The sequence below is a fragment of the Aptenodytes patagonicus genome, chromosome 2, assembly GCF_965638725.1.
Source record: "Aptenodytes patagonicus chromosome 2, bAptPat1.pri.cur, whole genome shotgun sequence".
NCBI lineage: Eukaryota > Metazoa > Chordata > Aves > Sphenisciformes > Spheniscidae > Aptenodytes > Aptenodytes patagonicus.
Genome location: NC_134950.1, coordinates 155,139,827 through 155,160,209, shown reverse-complemented (window position 1 = coordinate 155,160,209; position 20,383 = coordinate 155,139,827). Strand labels below are relative to the sequence as shown.

Genomic DNA, 20,383 nt, shown 5'->3' with positions numbered 1-20,383 from the left:
TACCTACGTCACTCATGGGGAACGGAAGGCACACTGTTCGCCAGCTGTGTTTTGTGCAGTGCAGTAGCTGGTCATCTCAGTCATCTGCCCTCGCAAGATCCTATGGCTGTGGTTCACATGATGCGGTGTGAACATGGAACAAGGACAAGCTCCTATTAAATTCAAACAAGGCTGGCGGCCTTCAGCCACTTCTTAATATAAAATGAAAAAACATTTTAATCACTCTGTGCTGGCATTTTTCCAACATTTTTTCCTCATCTATTCCCTTCCAAGAAGGCTCAGTCATCTTATCCCATCTACCAGGAGCGCCTTCTCATTAGCAAACATCCTCCGCCTGTCTTCACTGGGCTCTGCCTGCCTCCCCACGCACGGCTCAGTCCCTTCTTTGGAAAATGCTGCTTTAAGGATTTTCTAACTTTTCTTAATGAGTTTGGCTAAGAAAGGGGAAGGTTTGGTGTATATCCTTCAGGAAGAAACAAACCCGTAAGAGATCCCTCAGGGGACAGAGCGAGGAGGCCGCATGCGCAAGTGTGTTTCCAGAAGCTCCACTTTCACACTCGGTTGTGTCTGATAAGGGCCATCTCATTCTAGAGAGAGAACCTGGAAGTGAATCTGCTGCTACCAGGCTCTCACAGACCACTGCCTGTTCTGTGTCCTCAGAAATGAGGCAGCTGTGGTAAGATCCTCAAATACAAAACCACTTATTCTTCTAGCACTTGGTCTTACGGTCTATGAACATCAACAAGTGAGGTGTGTTGGATAAGACGGTGTCTTATTTGTTCATCCAATATGGGCTCCTCATAAACCACACCTTATGGAGTCTTTGCACATATTTTAAGGTCAAAATGTAGACGATCTTCTGTGGTATCTACTCTGTCCAAACTGGTACCAAGACCAGTGGTGGTTCCAGATGGTCTCATCTTCACAGGTCAGTCCTGAAGGGCTCCAATTTGTCCCTCTGTTGCTCAGACTCTGGGATCTCAAAGTTCATTCCTGTTGCTGCCCTATGTAATTTTGGCTGGTCCTTCTGTGCTTCACGTTACTCCCAACCTTGAGTGCTGCCTCTGCTTCTGCAAAGTCTGTCTTGCAAGTCTTTGCTCATCCAGCAGTCATGTGTTGGCAGAACGCATGGCTCTATCTAAATCAAAAAGCATTGCAAAATTAAGTCTGTTTTGCTGGAAATTTTGATACTAAAGTAAACCAGTGGCTTCTGGATAAAGTCAAAACCTCAGACTATTTCTGGTAGTTTTCCTTTTGTGAAGCGTGCTACGTTCCTTAGTATTTATTGCACCGGTGTGGTGTGGTACGGTGCAGCACGGTTCTGCTTCTGGTCTGCAGCCAAATTTTGAAAATCTTTTCTGAAATAGAGAATCGTCTTTCCCAGATCACTAATAAACCACTTGGAAAGAATTGGGGGGAAAAAATACTCCCCCAACTGTGCAGTAAGGGACCAGCAATCATATTCCTGAAATACAAAAGTTAGAATTGTTAAAAAAAAACCCCACATATTTAAATTGTAAGACTTCAGTGAAATGAAGGTAGCAGTCAGAGTTGGAAAAAGAAAAAGCATTAGAACTAGCTGAGATTTTACTTGGAAACTACTTACATAAATGACTTAAGTTCAAAAAAATCTATAGAAGTGAAACGATAAAATATTGCCTGGGCCCCCATAAATAAATCAAGCCAAATCAATTACTTTTCTGTCTATAAGTCATGAGCAATTTATAAAGCATAGAGTGAACCAAGAGAGACACTTATAATAAAGTGTTACCACTTCAACAACATTATTATATACAGCATCCAATTTCTGGAGCTAGGAAGCAGGTGCCTTTCTTCGCAGCAAGTCGCCATTACCAAGAGTAGCGATTGTATCGAGGCTACTATATGTTTACTGGCTGCATAAAGACAATTAATAGCCCCACATGTAAACAGTTACCAGTTTATACAGCATATTTCTAAACTAAAGGGATTAAATATCAGACTGTTGCTTTCACAGCACAAGTGGCTCAGCAATTGCCACTGGAAAACAAATGTGCTGGTTAGCACAGCCTGGAACCCACAGGCTGTGGAGGGGGAGGCTGAGCAACCACCACCCTTTTGGGGAGTGTGACATTGAAGCTGAACAGGTATCAGCTAGTAATATGGAAAATGGGGACACTACAGGTTGCTTTCTTCTGCCTCCCCTCGCTCTTCCAGCAGTGCCTGTGCTCTAGGACTTTTCCCTGGTTCAGTAACTTGGTGTGTAGTTCCATGGACAGGTCCCTGCAGAGGAGAGAGCAGAAGTTTGGGGTGGTTTAGGTAATGTTTGCAGCCATGGTGTAGGCAGTCAGGCTAGATAGCCCCTCAAGGCCCCTTCCAGATTGGTTGAGCCACAAGTGTAGAAATGCATGACTGCAAGGGTTTGCCAGCACAGGGCCTGGACTGTGTGTGTGCAGACACGTGTAGCAGAGCCAGGGGTGCACATTCAGTAGCTTTTACCATGAATTTCTACAACCAACTCTACTTTCTATTTGAAAAGATAAAGGAAAGTTTTCTTCAAATACCCCGGTTCCTTATTGCAATGAGAGAGCGGGAAACAAAGCTGTTTCTTTTGCACAAATATTGTCTCTTTTAGCAACAGAATGTAAGAAATTTGTCCAGAGTCTGGTCCTTGCTGTGAAAATATATTCCTGTGCTAGTCTAAGGGACTACACCGAGCAGGAGTGATTTACAAAGCTTTATACAAGTGACACTTAATGGTCTTGCTAAGAGAGCAACCCGTGCTTTCTGCTTTGTCAGTGCATCAGGAGTGCATGTGGACCTCAAGTCATGGGGCTGCCCTTACTTATGACTGCGGCTGTAGAAACAGGATGGGGCCATCTTTGTCCCTTGGGCTGCGCATCCTTATGGAGAGCACACGATTTGGCATGAAAGGGTGTGAAGATGCAGTCCCTGCTGCTGATCTCATGTGCCTGCTGCCTTGTCACTTTGGCACATTGCACCGATTCCCTGGGGAATATAGGGCAGGGAGCAGCCGAAGGCTGAGTAGCCCAGCTGTAGGAAAGAAGATGGTGTGCACACAGCGTATGGCGCTCCCTCTTTTTCACCATTCCTCTGAAATATGCTGCACTTCAGGAGAAGCACAAGCCAGAGATAAAGATTCGCTTTGCTTCAGCTCCAGACCATGCAGGTTTACAGGCTGGTTCGGGTTGCTTCTTCAGTGGCTCTCCAGCTCCAGGAATAGTCCCAGCATGACTGGCTCCCAGTCCATGCTGCTCTCGGCCACCCCAGAGCACAGAGGAACATGGAAGAGGGCTGTCCTCCCCACGAGATAGGGCTGCTAGCCGCACAGCTGGTGAAATACTGCCACTTGGCTGCATACTCCCCCCATCTACCCCCAAGTCTCCCAAAACCACACTGGAAAATCCCACACAAAACATTCCTGATACAGAGCAGGTCCCGGGGCTGCCAAATGGAGAGTTTGTAAGATCACCTGTGAGTCTCAGAGTAAGTGGGATGCCTTGCAGCCAGCACCTTTGCTAAACCGAGAGACCCTGATTTTGAAGAGGAGCGGTATCACCCTGTGGGCAGGTACCATGTGTGTGAGCAGCAGATTCCCTCACAGGTAGGGCAGTGGCTGACCAGCATGGTCCCTGGGATTGCCCTCCTGCCCGCCGGCAGGAAGAGCTGCTGCTTCATCCTTTTCTTTCTGGGATTGGCCGGACTTACTGCTCGGGTATTTGGGCTGTGCCTCTGTCCATGGAGAGGTATTACACTTTTTCACCTCCCAAGTTCACAAGTGAGCGCTCAGAAAAATACTGTGAGCAAGAAGCCAGTACAGCACACATGCTAAGGCTTAACGTGAAGGGAAAAATATTAAAATATTTTAGCTGGTTTTTTTGTATTATAATACATAATAATAATATATTATTATTATTATAGGACCAGGAAAGTTGGATTAGATAGAGAAAAACTAACAGTGTGACAACACTACCCCACAGTCACAGGTTTCAACAAAACTTGGCCACAGAGCCAGCATGAATGAGGAAACTGCACTGACTCTCCAGACTGTTCTTCGGGCAGTTTTAGCTACTAACTCACCAGGATAGCAGCAGAAGGAGGAGTTACTCACAATTAGCTCTTCTTCCAGGTGCTCGTCTTACTCCACTGATCAAATCACAGGAAAACAACATAGAATCAGCATTAACCTTACAGGGCATATAAATACGAGACCAGAGAAGGGAGAACCAACCTGGCATTTCAAGCACTGCACCCCAACCTCCTTTGTCCCCATCAAAGATCAATTCACACATTCAGTTTCAGGAGGAAGGTTAAAAGTGTTCATCTACCCATGGCAGCATCTCGGGCTTGTGTGATCAACCCCATGCTGTTGCCCTGTGAGAGGCAAAGGAGACCATGTGTCCCCAGAGCCAGTACTAACTGGCTGAGCACGATCCTCAGCCTGTGCCCAAAAGGGATTTCCCTGCAGCAGCAGCTGTCAGCTCCCAGCATCAGACTGGGAGAGTGCATCAGGTGAACAGGGGCCTCGCATGTTTGCGCGGTGACTTGGGCGTACAGGCTGCTTTCTCCTACTTCTGGGCAGCAATGACATATTATTGCAAACCTACTTTAGTTTCCACACAAGGGGAGGTGGAAAGCAGACACTTTGGAGAATATTATTTGAGCTATTTCTCCTCATCTGCTATTTGATCCAAAAGGGAAATTTAGACTGAGAGTTAGTAGCAGAGACTGGCCAAATTGTTATTCCTGCCGCTCCAGCCAAGCAGGGTTAATGCTGCCCTGTGGGGAGCATGTCTCGGCCAGCCAAAGCCTCTATCCCAGAGGGCTCTGCAGCATTCAGACTCCACTGCACCAGCCTGCCACTGCCCCCCTCCCACAAAAGCACCATGGGCTTTCAGAGAAGCTCAGAATCGGCTTTCACCAGTCGTGCACATGGGTCCACAATTCCTGCTCAGTGTTTGGGACACTGGTGGGATGGCGGCAGACAGAAACAAGCTCTCCCAAACTGTTAAAGATTAGTTTTGTTTTTTCTTCCCCTACCTACCCTCCATTTTCCCTCCTCTTCTGGCTGAAGCATACAGGCTGCAGATTTTTCGGACATAATGTTTTATTTGCTGTTTTGGCATACTAATGTATTCACGTTTCCAGACCATTTCACTGCTAACAAATCCTTACGTGTGTAGGAATGCTTGTGTAATCAAAGAGCAGTATTTTTAAGAGTCAGGATTGAGCAGTTTAAAACCATAGGAGATAAGAATCATGGCTCAAGGCCTGGAAGCTGCGAGATCGACAGAGAATGCAGAATGCCATGTTCAAGGTACTGCCGTTTTCACATACAGAGTCCCTGTACCAAATACTTCACCTTTGAATTCACCCTAGACATTAAGCGTGTTCTTGGGGGTCTATTTGAAACAAGCAAATAACACTAGATAACCCAAGCAAACAAACAAAGTACCCCCCTCCCCATACCCAGACAAAACCTGTTTCAGTTGTATTTCCCATGCAGGGCTGTAAAAACAGTTCAAGAAGATTTTAATGGCCCTTTCCAATTTCCAACCATAAATGGCATCCCCACAGTGGAGAGGGAAGGTAGCAGAAAATTAAAGCATAACTCACGGTTCTGTCTGAGGCCTTACACTGACTTGCTTTCTCTTGTCAGCTTCACATTTCAGGAAAGCATTTTGATAAATAACAAGTATATTGAGGACAATAACAGTATTTTATTTTCTGCAAAACCTCGAAGTTTTCCTAGGCAATGTTAGGAGCAAAGCACTTAAGTAGGAAGTTGGGTTCTGTGTCCCAGTTCCTGAAACTGAGACACAAGATATCAAATTGTGTAAAAATTACAGTAACTCCGAGAGCTGACAACACTGAATTATGTTTCACTGCCTGCAGGTCCCTGTGCCGGCTTGTCTTGTCTTTTAGCTTAAAGGCTTTAAGGGTGGGTGGATGTTGCCCTTCAGCAGCACTTGGAGGACTGATGATGTTTTCAAAAAAACAAAAGCAAATGATACTACCCTGCCAGAGGGAAAAACAAGGTCAATCATGCTATGCAAATCAGCTCTCTGTTGGAGAGAAAAATCAAAACAGAGGAACCTGCTACCCCCACGGTACAGATTGAACATGAATAAACAAAACTTAATTCCTGCTTGATTTTATCACCAGAGAGGGTGAAACAGGAAAATAGATGGGTGCAGAAACACTTAGATGAATACAGCAGTGACTTTGGAATCCTCTCAGTGCTTGAAAAATAAACTTGTTGCTATAAAGCTCTGCATTTTCAAACTAAGAGTGTCCCCCGTGCAGAAGACATAGCTGAGGACCTCTGAGGAACTATCAGACATCTAAACATCTTTTTCCTGGAGGCTAGGTAAGAAGTATCCTGGCTCTGAATACTGGTGCTACCCTTTTCTTGGGTTATTCCATTTCAGTTCTTGACAGAAACCAGTTAACAGAAATGCCAAATGCCTGAAAAACATTTCAAACAATAGCAAATTTTTACTCAATTACTCTATTCAGTGTCCTAATTAGCTGAATGAAAAAGATTTTGATTCCGGTGCTTACTGAAAGAATGGACACGATGCCATATCATTTTCAGTTCAAGTTTTACTCCCAATTGCACAAAGGTTGAAAAGATTTTTTCAAACTTTGAAAACCAGCATAATAATTTTGGTTTCATGTGTAAAACAGGGCAACCCAAAGGATACAGGAGTTGTGTGACCAACGTTCCAACGTTCGGCATTAGTGTTGAACAACCTAATTTTATCTTACACACTGATTATTTTCTACATTATCTGCTTCTCAAATTATAACTCTGTACAACACCCACAGATATCTAAGGTTAAAATATTTTGATAAAATACCACATTATGGAAGGTTCCAATGACTTAGTACAGATTACAGTACAAAATAATGACAAGTCAGAGCATCGCTAAGAGTTTATTTAGAAGCTTTTACTTTCGGTTCTTATATCACAAAAGACATGTTTGAAGTTTACAACAAGTATTAGAAACTGAGATGTTTTTATTTCTACTATTATAAAAGTAACATAGGAGACCATTCTAAGCCATCTTCAAAATGCAGACCAATCTTTTTTTTGTATATAAACTGTACACAAAAAACAAGGCACTATACATTTTTGGATAATAAAGTATAAAGGTTGATTCGCATAGTTTCTCAAGAAATCCATGCTATAAATACAAACGCTTTGTTCAGTTTAGCACCTGAAGCAGCACTGAGAACAATTCATTAACTATTGCAAAGAGAAACTTTTCAGGATGCGTAGGAGATACATATTGGTGATACAGCTAATTCAGTACAAGCAACTGCCATCCAGCTACTCTTCTGTAGTTTTGACATGAAAGTCTTGAAAGTGAATATATATTGCATTGTTAAATACATACTTGTTCTATGTGTTTATATAAATATAAATTCTTTGTAATCCACAAACTAACAAAATAACACTTTACAAAGAGAACTTCTTCAAAAACAAAAATGGCAAGTATTGTATATAGCCAAAGGACACCTGTAGCAGTAGCTCAAGAAACTACTGTTTAAGTGCATAGGAGAGCAGAGCTTAAACACATTACCTTTAAGAGTCAAAATTGAATTCCATTTCCAAAGAGTTCTCTTGGCCTTTTATAATATTACACACCTCCAGATAGGTAGTCACTAATAACTTCAGATTCTTTCTATTTATTCTGTAAATGTGGGGTACAATTCTTCTAAAGGGCATAGAAAGTGAAAACAGACATCCCTTTAGTGCTCACTCCAATAAATGCAACTTAGAAAAGTCCTTTTGCCTTCTTCAGATTAACCTGCTTCCAAGACGGCAGTGCATTGTACTCTTCTCTCGTCATCTCTAATGCAATCTGCATTTAAAACGAGAGGATATGCCATTAGTAAAAACACTTATAAGTAGCAAAACTGTCAAATGACTTCTCAGCATGGTTAGACACACGTGCACAGAGTAACACTGCACCTAGTCTCTCCTTACCTCAAAGTCCTCATCTGAAAGATAAATTTCAAGCTTCAGCGGATCAACTCCCTCAGGTAGAGGCCTAGCTAAGAGATCTGCTAGTGGATACACTGTTTTACACAGCTTGGCCAGCACGTCCTCTACAAGGATTATCTGATTAGAAACATCAGCATCCTGCAGGGAGAAAACAGAGAACAGGATCACAATGCTGAAACCACCAACTGCTCCCATTGCAGTCTGCAGATGGCATGGGATCAACCTGCGCTGCCCGGCCCATGGAGCACAAAGCTTTAAATCCAGGTCCGCACATAGGCAAAGAGCCCTGCCCTACAACAATTTCACAGTTAAAAAAAGGTCTGCGCTTAGCAGAAAGACATCCTGTACTCTCAGAATCTCAGTTTAAGGCTGAATTCTGTGTTTAGTCATGAAGCCAGCATTTTCCACTAAGGATGGCTGCAGAAGACTTACAAAGCAGAAAATGTCATTTGCCTTGAGATGCCCCTTCACTGAAGGCTTTTAAAGCAGTCACACGTAATTCGGCTGTGACTCCGCTTCCCAGGTGAGGAAGTCAATGCTGGAACTTTTGGAGCCAGCTGATCCTTTGTGGGGCATTTTGCTTCCCTGCACTTTGAGCCTGGAGGACAGACCAGAACTGCACGTTGCTGCCTGTTTCACGATTGAAACAGTTGTTCTGCTAAACTCTAGCACATCTCTTTCTAAGAGATGATTCAGATAACACTTTCCTCCTGTTTTTAACAAAAAAGAATATGAGAAGTTACATGAAAAAACAACCAGGAATGCCTCAGATATCCACACTCCCAGTCAGAATTTAGCTATGTTGTTATTTTTTTCCTGTGCAGACTCCTGAACTGTAATTTGTAAGTTCATCCTCTAGATTTTGGGGCTTGACAGCACAAACAAGCAATGTTACTGACAACACAAGACACAATTACTAGCAACAGGAGACAGTCTGTGCAATGAAAAGATTTACCATTTCTGTGATCTCTGCGATGTCTTCCCTGTGTTCCCAACTTGGGAACATATTAGTGAAGGTCAGAGGCTCTAGGCCAGCATGAATTAGATAGGATTTTGGGGGCTTCTTTACATTTTTTCCTAAAACCAGTCAAAATACAAAAAAAAAGAAATTACAAACGGTACCATATTTTGCAATGTCAGCCATTATCCAAAGCTACCTTGTAAGCATGTTTAACTGATTCTTTCCTGAAAAGCTGAAGTAATTTAAGGCAGTAGGAATAAATTTCACCAGGATTTTTTTTAATGTAGCATGGCATCTTTTAACATGTTCTTCAGTATTCTTAAATCTGCCTTTTACTGTATCTGACCACAAAGATCAAACCATGTATGCTGAAAATCCCCCACAGTTACTTCCTAACCCAATGTATTTCTTATCTTACAAAAATAGAGTTAGACTAGAGTAAGCAGAGTGTGATGGTCTGAAATTAGCCAAATTCACGTAAATGAAACCTTCTGGTATGCTCAGCACAAGTATCCTACCAGCAGCAAATAAAGCTTAAGCTTCGAGGCTTAAGTGAGAATGTTTAAACTGTTCTTAACTTGGGATACTGAGGTCTAACACAATCATTTTGTTATTACAAATTCAAAGGAATAGGATCTGAAAGTTAACAGAGGTATTGCAATAGCTGGATGGTAATTACTGGTGATTTTCAAAGACAGTCTTGCTTCTTTAAAACATGTATGTGTGCACACTATATAGGACATGGACATAACCCTGCCTAGGAGTGATGCTGTATCAGATTAAGTGGTTAAAGTCATTATGCCAAGTACTGGAGAAAAAAGGCCCTATTGGTTGAATAATTTCATTCCCCAAGGACTCACAAGCACTGATAAACTCCAAATATTATTGGAAAGAGGCAGTCAGGGACTGGAAGGAGGTATCATTCAAAAAAACATTGTACCTTCATCTTACTTGGATTCAAACAACTTAGTCTAACCAAATCTTTCTTCCAGATAGGCAATGGAAAAGCTGAAAATGTTGCAAAGTCCAGAATCAGGTGAAACCAACAGAGCAACATGACACCACCTCACTTCTGAGGGCTGTAGCTTCCCTAAAAACTGCTTCCTGCAAAATTCTGTTATTCCCTACATTCAATCTCAGAGCATCTTTAACGCACTAAGATTTCTTCCAGAGCATATAAATCCATTATGGAAGACCCTGTTTTTTTACTGTAGTCCCTACCTGCACTTGATGCGTGTGGGCTGTCAGGCAGGGGGGTCTAAAAGAACACAGCCCCCTCCTCCCCATTGCTGAGGAGCACCCCAGGGAACTGATGCAACACCTGTGCTGAATGCAAACGGAGAGCCTGGCTGGACATCATTGTTCCATTAGGTTTGCAAAACCTGAATGTTACAGGTTTGGCTTTACATCAGATGTTGGGAGCAAACTGATTAGAGGGAGTATGTTCACATGAAACTTTGCATACTAGAGATAAAAAGTTCTGTGGAGTAGTCTAACAAACGTATTATAATGTGAGTGCTTTAAGTATACAATTTAGACAGGAGATTTATCATTTGAATACTTGATTTTAAGCCTTCTCTTCCACATATTTTCGCTGTGGTTTATTTGTTCATTCTACCATGAACAATTCAACAAGCATTTAAAAATTTGCATTTAAAAAATGTGTGAATCTGCTCTAGTTGCACTGCTCCACTCTCAGTAATTCAGCCAAGAAATAAAAGGAGAGTGGCATTTGCTAATGTTCCAGTACAGGTAAGATGAATTTGTATGTAAGTGGAGAAACATTTTCATTGCATGAACTCTGCCCTCAGCACAAGCTGATCTCCTCACTAAGAATCATTGAAGGGCAAACAACATTCTTCCCTCTCCTAGCGGTCTGCAGCTCAGCTTTCCAGACTGCTGATTTAGCAGATAAAACCACAGAAAAACTTACAAGACATTTTGACAAGTTAAATAAGATTTATGCACAAGGAGAACTGCTAGGTATATTCAAGGGATATCCAGAGTTGCTAATCAATCTCTTTCATACCATCATGTAGTTAAACACTGCAAGCCAGGAAAAGAAAAAAAAAATGGGGGGAGGGGGCTGGGGGGGGAGAGGGACGTAGATGAGGAAAGAAATGGAGAGAGAAAAATAAGAGAAAAGCGTTTTAATGCTTCTGATCACTCAACTATATTCTGGTAGTCAAAATAATTGCAGCAGCATTGGTATCTCCTGAAATTCCATTTCTCCACCTTGATAAGTAAAAACATAAAAGAGCTAGCCAGCCCTGACAGCTTGATGCAATGAAATTTTGAAGTGGTTGACAGAATCCCAGATCATGAAAGTGATAGACCACCAGAACAGCACAGTCTGAACAGTAAAAAACTGCTAAAGACGTTCACATCAGCTTTAGCATAGAAATAGTACAAGTAGAATCGGTCTTTTAACAGTAACAAACTTGCTCTGTACCTATCCAACCACACAGCCCAAAGCTCTTGAGAACTACCCCATGGCAAAGTGGATAAAGACACAACTGCTACAAAGTCATGGCCAGCGGTAAAGTGAGCACCCAGCAAAAAAACCTGTCCTATGATACATATGCTAAACTTCAGACCCATAAGGAGTCACTGAAGAGCTTTCTACCGTGCATCGAACTCAGATGCAGCAAATTCAATCCAGTGCAGAAGGTATTAATCTCTTTTCCCATCATCGAACTCGATGAAGTTCAAGAAATCTGGAAAAGTATCCAAACCTCAGCATGTGTATCTGATTCCATCTCTGCTGGGGCCAGAAAACATGATTTTCATTACCAGAAGATTACATCACTTTATCAGGAACACTGAGACTGGGATCTTACTTCCATCTCTCTCACTAGGCTGCTGAGCAACTCTGGGCACTTCATCGCATGGGGCTCTGTTCCTCTATGCTGACGTTCACTTCTGCTGTGAAGCACATTGTATGAAATGATTTCAAAGAAATGCATCTTATCACTTCTTCTGACTTGCAAAAACTGGGGGTGGGGTGGCGGAGAACAAGTAACTGGCCTCTTCTTTAGGAATTCAGCAGTCACTGCCAAAGACTCTTCCAATTACTGCCCTGTCTTTAGCACCCCATTCCTAAACAAATGCTGCTGTTTGGCAGGGCAGTACCAGGGACACCAGAGGATGAACCATGTAGAGCAATAATGCAGTCCAATAAAGGTCATGTTTCAGTGTCTCCAGTACCGGTTTTCAGCTGTCTCCTGCCAGGTGTTACCACCTCCCCTCAGTGACACGAGACAACTGAGTAGAAACACAACACTTGCTCCTACTCCTATTAGACCTGCAGATTGGGACGGAGAGACAGGCTTATCCTCATAAGGGTGGAATCTAACAAGGGTATCGGTTTCCCTCTTCATATATACAAATATCTATAGGAGAAGATGACAGATACCACCAGCTGTGTCACAAGTTGTAAAGTTTATTTGCTACAGAAGAAATCAGTGGCATCATGAGGTCTGAAGGTCTGTAAGCAATCAGGCTTTCCTTGCAAGAGAGCATAGTTTGCACCAATTAAGCCCTAGTGACTTATTCACAGTGGGAAACTGCTCTGAACTAACAGAACATGGCTGTTACTTATGCCATCTTTCCTGGATGGTAACCCCACGCCTTTATTCATCCTCCATCAGAAGATGCAAGGTCTGTTCCCAGCCTCACATAACCTTAGATGAAGTGAGAGGAAAGCATTACTGTGTCTCAAGGAAACACTACTAGTGCAGAAAATAATCTGGTCAGTGTACTCTTATATGATCATCAATTGCAGCTTGAATCACTGCACACTGAGTGGCAATAACTCTGTCTTGTAGAAATGAGCACAGAGCCTCAGCTCTGTGCTCCAGCATTTCCAATGACCACGTTTCCGTGTGAGACTTGTTCTTGATCTTCGAAGTCTTTCCACCTCCCCCACTAAATCAAAACCCAGTTACATCAGCAAACAGTATCTTCATTCAGCATTTTGATACACAGAAGCTTATGAAATCTAAAAGGAACTAAACAGAAAGCATTCAGGTTTAAGAGGATATGTTCTCAGAATTCACTTTTAGGGATCTAATGTCTGAACTATTCTCCCACAGTGGGGGCACAGAAGAGAAATAAAGCCTTTCCTCTGACAATTGAGTCATCAGAGTATCTTGGCAATTTGGGAACAATGCCATTGCTACACAAATGGTTTGCTAAGAAAGAGTGGAGAACGTATCTTCAAATACACCAATGTTTATCAATGCCACTGGGGAAGCACCTGAGTACCTTTCAGCTCGGGACAGTAAGGCATGGAAAGGTATGACACACTCAGAACAGCCAGGCACAGCAATCTGTTACCTTTGCAGTACTGGAGCACTGTCTCCATGGCGCATTTCCTGTCTGTAGCCCACCTGATTCGAGCCGATCCAGCGATTTTGTTTTCCACAGGCCACCAGCCTTGCCACAGGTACACTTCATGGTGATTGTCAACAAGGAACAGTGCTACACAGCCAAAAAATCACAAATCCATCATCAGCCACTTATTAGTTCTTGGAATCCCCTAAACAACCCCAGTCTTACATGCTTGTCAGCATCAGGACAGGATCATTTCAAAGCTTACCAACCCCTTTTTGTTGTTCATCTAACTGAACCTCAGCTGAACTCAGATTCTCTGATATAAACAACGTATTTTTGTAGCAAGCTTTTGGGATACATGTACATTTGATTAGTTCTTAGCATTTTTATCACAGAAAAATTACTGTTATTGCTTAATGCTCTATAAGCATCACATGCACACATTTTCCTGTGATAAAGCAAGTTAAAAATGACTACAGTTACTGAATCACTGCCCAATGCAGGATAGTTACCTGTTTTCTTGTTACTTAAGTATTTTAAAGCATATACCTGGCTGTGGGGCAGTGTAAAGATCCTCTTGCAAGAATGGCATGGAATTGATGACAGCAGGGTCTCTTGAAGGGTAAACGTACTCGGTGGCTGAGAATTCTCCTGATGAACTACTGAGGCTGAACAGGCGGGGGGTGAAATTAAACTTTCCAGGATCTTTAAAGAACAAAAATTAAGAAGATTTCCAATAGAAAATGCCAGAGATGAATGTAAAAAATAAAAATTCAACTTTCAGAGTGACTGTAAATTCTCTGTTTTTTTAAAAATCGAGAACTTGAGCTAAAAGGCTGGCTGCCATCAGTTTGAATCTCATCCTGGCTAGTTACTATCAGCCATTTCATAACTGGCTGTTTTGCAGCTTAAGTGAAGCAAGCTCATCTGAGAGCTTACTTTTTAGCTGACAAATTTTCCACTTAGTAAATCAATCCCCCTGCTACCTTTGTTGGCAGTTTCAAAGCAAAGACTGGACAAGAACGTGTGCAGATCTCCTAAAACCCTTCAGAAGAGAAGCAAAATGTGTTGGTAACAGCGTTTACTGTTGCTCTGTGCTGCATGAATACAGAGGGGCTGCAGAAGAGGGGGAGAACAAAATGAAACACTTCGTTTTCCAGCACTTTCCTCCTAGAACAGTATTACTTAACTCAGTAGATTTTTGGAAGCATCTCTCTGAAGGGATCATCTCAACTACCAAGAAGTTCTTCAAAAGCTTTACATTAAATCTCACAGTCCAGTAGACCAGTAAAGTAACATGTGAGTGCCAAATCCAGGAATGCAGGTCTACCTTGCAACATGCAATCATAGGCCTTCCGATCTCTCCTTCCTAATGCGTCCCAGAATCCCAAGGGCTCTGACCCTTCATCGCATTCATGTATCGTCACTTTGCTGCTGCTGTGCAGCCCTGCCTCCAGCGGACATCTACAAAACACAAAGAAAGAGAGTGAACCCAGCCTTCTTGCCCCAAACACAGCTAACACAAACCTGCTGGCCACTCACATTATTAGAACCCAAAAGCACCCTATAGGCTTGTTGCGCGCTTCATGTCAACATAGGCTTTTTGAAAATGATGACAAAAATTATCAATAAGCAAGATATGGAATTTCAGCAACCATTCTCATACCATTTCTGATCACATACCCAGAGTGGAGGAGATGCTCGCATGAGTTCTCAGTAGGGATTCTCACTGCCTGTTTTTGTAACTACTGCTGTCCTCCTCGCATGCTTTCTCAAATTAATTTCCTCTTCCTTATTCACAAGCTTGATTCTAATCCTCCTATCTACTGGGATTTAGTTTGCTATTCAGATATTGAGCATCTCCCTCCAAATGGAGAGAGACACTTTTTTTGCAACTGTAATTAGTACAGTAGGAAGAATAAGTGCATTTGTCCTTAAGTGAAAGTGATTACAGAACATGTGTTTTCCCCACTCCACTGAATCAACTACCTGTCATTCTTCCTCCTTACCAAGCATGCACATGCTGCAGTTGTACTCAGAGGACAGCTTTATTTATTTCAACTTTTCTTTGAGGCAGACTATTTTAAGTAAATCGGTAGCCTGTAAAAACATCTCCAAAATATAGGTTAGACACTCACTGTTCTTTTATTTTATTGGCTGCTGTTCTTCCTACATCCTTGGTGTGAGATTGTGCTTTGCAGCCATGCCACAGGTAGATAAGAGCTTTATTTATATTGAGGACAATCATGGATGTCCGGGAACGCAGGCTGCTGCAGTGACATGCTACTTCAAGTAAGTTTCCTTCATTGGGAACTTCTCCTCGCACGCAATATAGCCTCCAGTCACCTGGAGCAGACAGGAACAGTGCAGCAGTATTATACAGTCACATGGGATTGAAAATTCAAGACCTCTGCTCTGGAACAGCTGTTCTCATACTGGATTAATTTCACATATTGCATGCCTATATTGTCACAGAATAAACTAGCTGAGCATCAGGTTTGGCTAACAGTACTTGAGAAACCCCGTTGCAGAAAAGATGCCTTATGAAACCTTGCTACAAGAGTACAAGTGCTAAGAGCTGAAGAGCTTAACAGAGCAGAAGAGTCAAGTTTCTGCTCTGTTTCATACAGGAAAAAAAGGGAAACAAATACAGTAGTCCTTCTATTCAGCTCCTCTTCTCCTGTGCACCTTAGGCACAGGAGGTCACATTCAGATGTGAACTGGAACATGTCCAAGCTACACCTGCACTGAAATTCTCCTACCTCAACTGCAGCACTCAAGGAATACGTTGCAGAAAGTAATGAATGGGTAACAAAAGCTTAGAGTTCTCCTTGGAGCAGGAGAACTGCTCATAAAAATACGCTTTTGCCCAGACTATGTAGAAAAGAACATATTTTAAAGCAAACAGGCACTTTGCTTAATTAAAAAACAACTAGAACCATTTATATGCATATCAATACAATAAAGTCAGCTTGCTCTAGGTGACAAAATCCATTCTAAGCTCAAAGAGGAAAAACTACCTCGAAACAAAGCATGACAAAGCTGTCTCCTGGGTTTCATGGGACCCATTTCTCTTTTCTACAGAGTATGGTAGCTGAGACTGAATTCAAAGCCCTTCACAATAGGTAAAAAAGGATTTGGGAGCAGAAGCTCTTAATTAACAGTAATTTACTTTGTGCATTTTCTTCTTCCTCTTCCCTTCTTCCAGCATGCACAATCATCCCTCCTTGAAAGCACTGCAGGAAGCATGGCGGTTCCTTCCCTTGAAGCACTTGTACCTGGAAATTGAAAGCACCACTCTTCATTAAAAAAAATGAAGCAAGTATACAGACTCAGGAAAACTAGTCTCTATGGATTATTAAAAATTATATAGTTATGGCCACCCACGAAGATGGCTTTCCTTGTACTTTACAACTGCTGACTATTGTTTAAATAATTATAAATAATTAATATCTGCATGCAATGGGTTTCATATGCGAGCTGCATATTAAAAGAAACCTCTAGTTGGGATTCAACAATCAAGAGTTTCAGAGAACATGGAACACCAAATAAACTTTAAATTAGTTTAAACTAACCATTATTTGAATTCTTTACAGGACTGGGCCATCTTGCCAGATATTCTTTGAAACTATTATGAGATAATGTAGGAACTGAAGTAGGTTCACAATTTGCTGTAAACTGGTTTACATGACAACATGCATATTCTTTGCTCCTTAAACATTGCATTTTGATTATGAAACTGATATAGCCAATTGTTAAATCAGCTATGTTGCACAGCATCCCACACTCTGGGTCAAGCATATTTGTCTATCTCCTCTGTGAACTCCTGTCTTACTAGTCATGTCTACGCTGCTGTTAAAAAACTAATTACAGCACTATCAAGGTACAGAAACTAACTTTAAACCTCCCTTCTTGTGTGCTGATAACAGACAAGCCACAGCAAAGCCTAACTCCACTTAAAGACAAAGCAAGCTAGCCTGTCCTCTGAGCTTCAAACTAGCTGTATCTGCAGTTGCTAGAATCTCTGCAAAACAAGGCAATCTACTCCGTAATTACAGAGTAAACAAATTGAAAATTTCAAATGTATTTTCATGCCTTGGCCTGACAGAAAGTGCTTCTGCTCTCAGCACTAGGAAGACAGTCCTGTTATCTGCACATGTATGGAAGGGAAGGCACAAATTTGTTTAACTGTGCTTCACCTATTCCTGCAGGGAGAGGAGGGAAGACATTCTTCTTCAGCCGTTCTCAGAAATATCATCTTTAGAAGTGGGATTTGGGAATGACAATCCATAAAGGAGCTTATGTGTCTCTAGCAGTTGGAATAAAGCCAAAGTAATTTTGAGGGATGGCTATTTGTACTGGCAAGATGACCTTTACAGAAAGAGAGGAGGCAAAAAAGATCACCCACATTTACTGTTAGTGGCTACTTGGGCAGGCAAGTCTTACCAGGACTGCCACCTAGGTCTGTAGGAAGCTCACCTGTGCTCCTCTCTCTTCATCAAGTTCCACTGTCATCAGTGCCGATGTCCCTTTCTCACTCACCGTGGAGTGCCTTCCTTGCCAAAAGAAATACACACATTTCTCTTTTCCAACAGCTCTTACTTGTTGCTCTCCTTTTTGCCTGCTTCCAACTGCAAAACAGAAAGCACATGCTGAAGAAAGTACTCTGGCTATAGGTTTAAACAGCACGTGGTTTTATCTCATCTGCCAGCTCAGCACTATCCCGTCCAGAACAGGAAAGATAAAATGTCCAATTGGAGGGACATTAGGTCTCCAAGCCAGTATGGCCCTGTGCAAAGTTGGCAGTGTCTCATCAGGTGGATGTAAGCCCACATGCAGAGATGCCTGTGTTGGCCAGAGAAAGAGATGTAGAAAGAGCTGGTCCTATCTGGAGAAAAATAACTGACATCACTTGAGCCAATTTGCATGTGAAATGGTATGTCCAGTTATGTTACCAGAAGAGTGCATTATGGCTCATTTTCCACATTACACACTGTTCTTTGGCAGCAGGAGAGTAGCTGGCTGCTGAGTGATACTGGAAACAGCAACAGCTGAGAAAGCCACAGGCATAAAAGAAAAGTCTTTCTTGGTAAAGTGATATTAGAAAGGAAAACTACAGAACAAAAGAACACCAAAGCAGTATTTTGCAGTCATAAAAAAGTTAGGATTAGGTAAGCTTTATTTATTTATTTTTTAAAATTAACTCAGTATTTCATGTTGGTCTGGAAAGTGGGTTAGCAGCAACTCGTTTTTTTTAAAAAAAGGATTGGTATTTAGTTGTTACGATAAGCAAATAAAGTTTACAGCAAGTGAAGTTCAACAATACAGCCACTTACGGAATATTTTACTCTTTCCAGTGAATACTGAATAAACAGATAGAAATAAATCAAAGATTTAAAAAAAACCCAAGAGCTTTAAACCAGATTCTTAAAAAAATACTAAAACATCTGCCTTGATTTCAGCAGTGCTGAGCAGCATCCAACTGAAATACTTAGGAGAAAGCATCCTGTTTTTTTCAAGTTGAGAATACTCAAACCACTAGCCACTTCTAAAATATATGGTTTTTACTCTTATCTGTACATTCAGCCCATAAAAGTACTGCCTCCTACATAAAAATTTATTCTGTTTTGGAGTGATGGAATATATTTTCATCCATTTTGATTAGGAGTCTGTTTACAGTTCAGTATTAGTGTTACCCGCTTCTCTGAAGACTTACAAGCTTATGTATTTTTCTTGGATTTGCCAGTATCTGAACTCAATGATCCTGAATAAGACCTACCTATATTTTTTGGCCAAAAGCCTGAAGCTGTATAGCTGTTATTCTGCTTTCAACCAATTTTAATATTTTCCTATTTGGAACAATCATTTTTAGACTATTTCTGTTTTACTTACCACAAAAGCCACCTATTCTTAGTTTAGTGCCAGAAGGGAGAGTTCCAATGAGCATACCGAGCTGACTGATTCTCAACATTTACCTGCTGCTCTTATACTCTTTGTCAGAACACTGCTAAAGTTTTCCACTTGAGACTGAAACCCATAGCAAAGGGTTACCAGAAACAGCAAAAAGGACAGCAAGGGCAATGAGTTGGCAAGGGCTTTTCCTGTCATTGTTACTGTTCTCCATTACCCAGCAAAGGCTTTCCTTGTTGCTACGCCTACCTCTCACAAGACATTCAGACCACTGTCATTAGTCCAGCTGCCTAGTTATTTTGGTGTTAAGCTGTGGGCACAATTCTGGCTTAATGAGCTGTCCTGTGAATACGTACACCACCACTGTTGGGTAAAAGCAGAGATGGACAGTATTACATTTGATGTATGAAAAATAACTATAGCTTTTTTTTTAATGCTTTCTTTTAAACAAAATAAAATAATAAGCTCTACTTCTTAATGGCCTAGGAAGGCTAAATTAGCATTTCTAACCTTTAAAACAGTTTCACATTCAAGGAAGTCTAGGTCTGGATCTCACCACTAACAGCAGCGGTTTCAGCTGCACTTCTCCATGTTTCAGCAGGATGAAATGGAATTGTTCACTAACCTGTAGTGCTCACCATGTACTTCCACTTCACCACATATGTGTCTCCCTCATGGAACTGCCCTATGCTTTGCTTAGGCAGCCTACTATAATCGAATTCCAGGATGTGCCAGACATCCACAGATGCAGTGATAATTTCAAACTGCCTCCCATCTTCTCCTTCTACAAGTCCATAGCCCCGGCCAATATTCATTCCATCCAAGACTGTGCCTACAGTCGTTTGGGGCACAGCTACCATTAGCATGACATCATATGGTTTAGAGTCAGATCTGGATTCTTCCTGTCAAAAAACACAGAAGAGATTTCTTTGAGCATAGCTTTTTTCTTTTTACCCCACAGTTCCACTCAAACAGTTTGACTCCTGCATATTTCAGAACTTTAATATCTTGTCATCATTTGATGCCTTGTCAAAGCCACCTTGGCAGTATTCACTGAGCTGCTTGGCACTAACATAAAGCAACTCTGTGGGTTCACTGTAGGTGGTGATGTTCTGACCCCTGGGTCAAAGACCGCAAGATAAAGAAAGTGCTCTGGATCTTTG

General features: G+C 41.8%; 1 protein-coding gene across 26 annotated transcripts in view; it reads right to left on the bottom strand.

Moving 5' to 3' along the window:
- Positions 1–6,925: 6,925 nt before the first annotated feature.
- Positions 6,926–20,383, bottom strand: part of SVIL (supervillin) — a 142,900-nt gene continuing 129,442 nt past the window's right edge. For 17 of the 26 annotated variants that reach the window (XM_076331798.1, XM_076331783.1, XM_076331784.1 and 14 more), the window contains 11 exons: positions 19,846–20,122; positions 18,647–18,673; positions 17,790–17,941; positions 16,483–16,588; positions 15,449–15,656; positions 14,641–14,774; positions 13,860–14,015; positions 13,314–13,457; positions 8,970–9,091; positions 7,997–8,152; positions 6,926–7,871 (listed from right to left, as the gene is read on the bottom strand). In XM_076331798.1, the coding sequence (XP_076187913.1) occupies positions 7,785–7,871; positions 7,997–8,152; positions 8,970–9,091; positions 13,314–13,457; positions 13,860–14,015; positions 14,641–14,774; positions 15,449–15,656; positions 16,483–16,588; positions 17,790–17,941; positions 18,647–18,673; positions 19,846–20,122 (1,569 nt within the window). In that variant the 3' untranslated portion in view covers positions 6,926–7,784. The remainder of the gene's footprint in view (positions 7,872–7,996; positions 8,153–8,969; positions 9,092–13,313; positions 13,458–13,859; positions 14,016–14,640; positions 14,775–15,448; positions 15,657–16,482; positions 16,589–17,789; positions 17,942–18,646; positions 18,674–19,845; positions 20,123–20,383) is intronic. The other 9 variants (XM_076331787.1, XM_076331794.1, XM_076331795.1 and 6 more) reach the window with 1 other exon arrangement.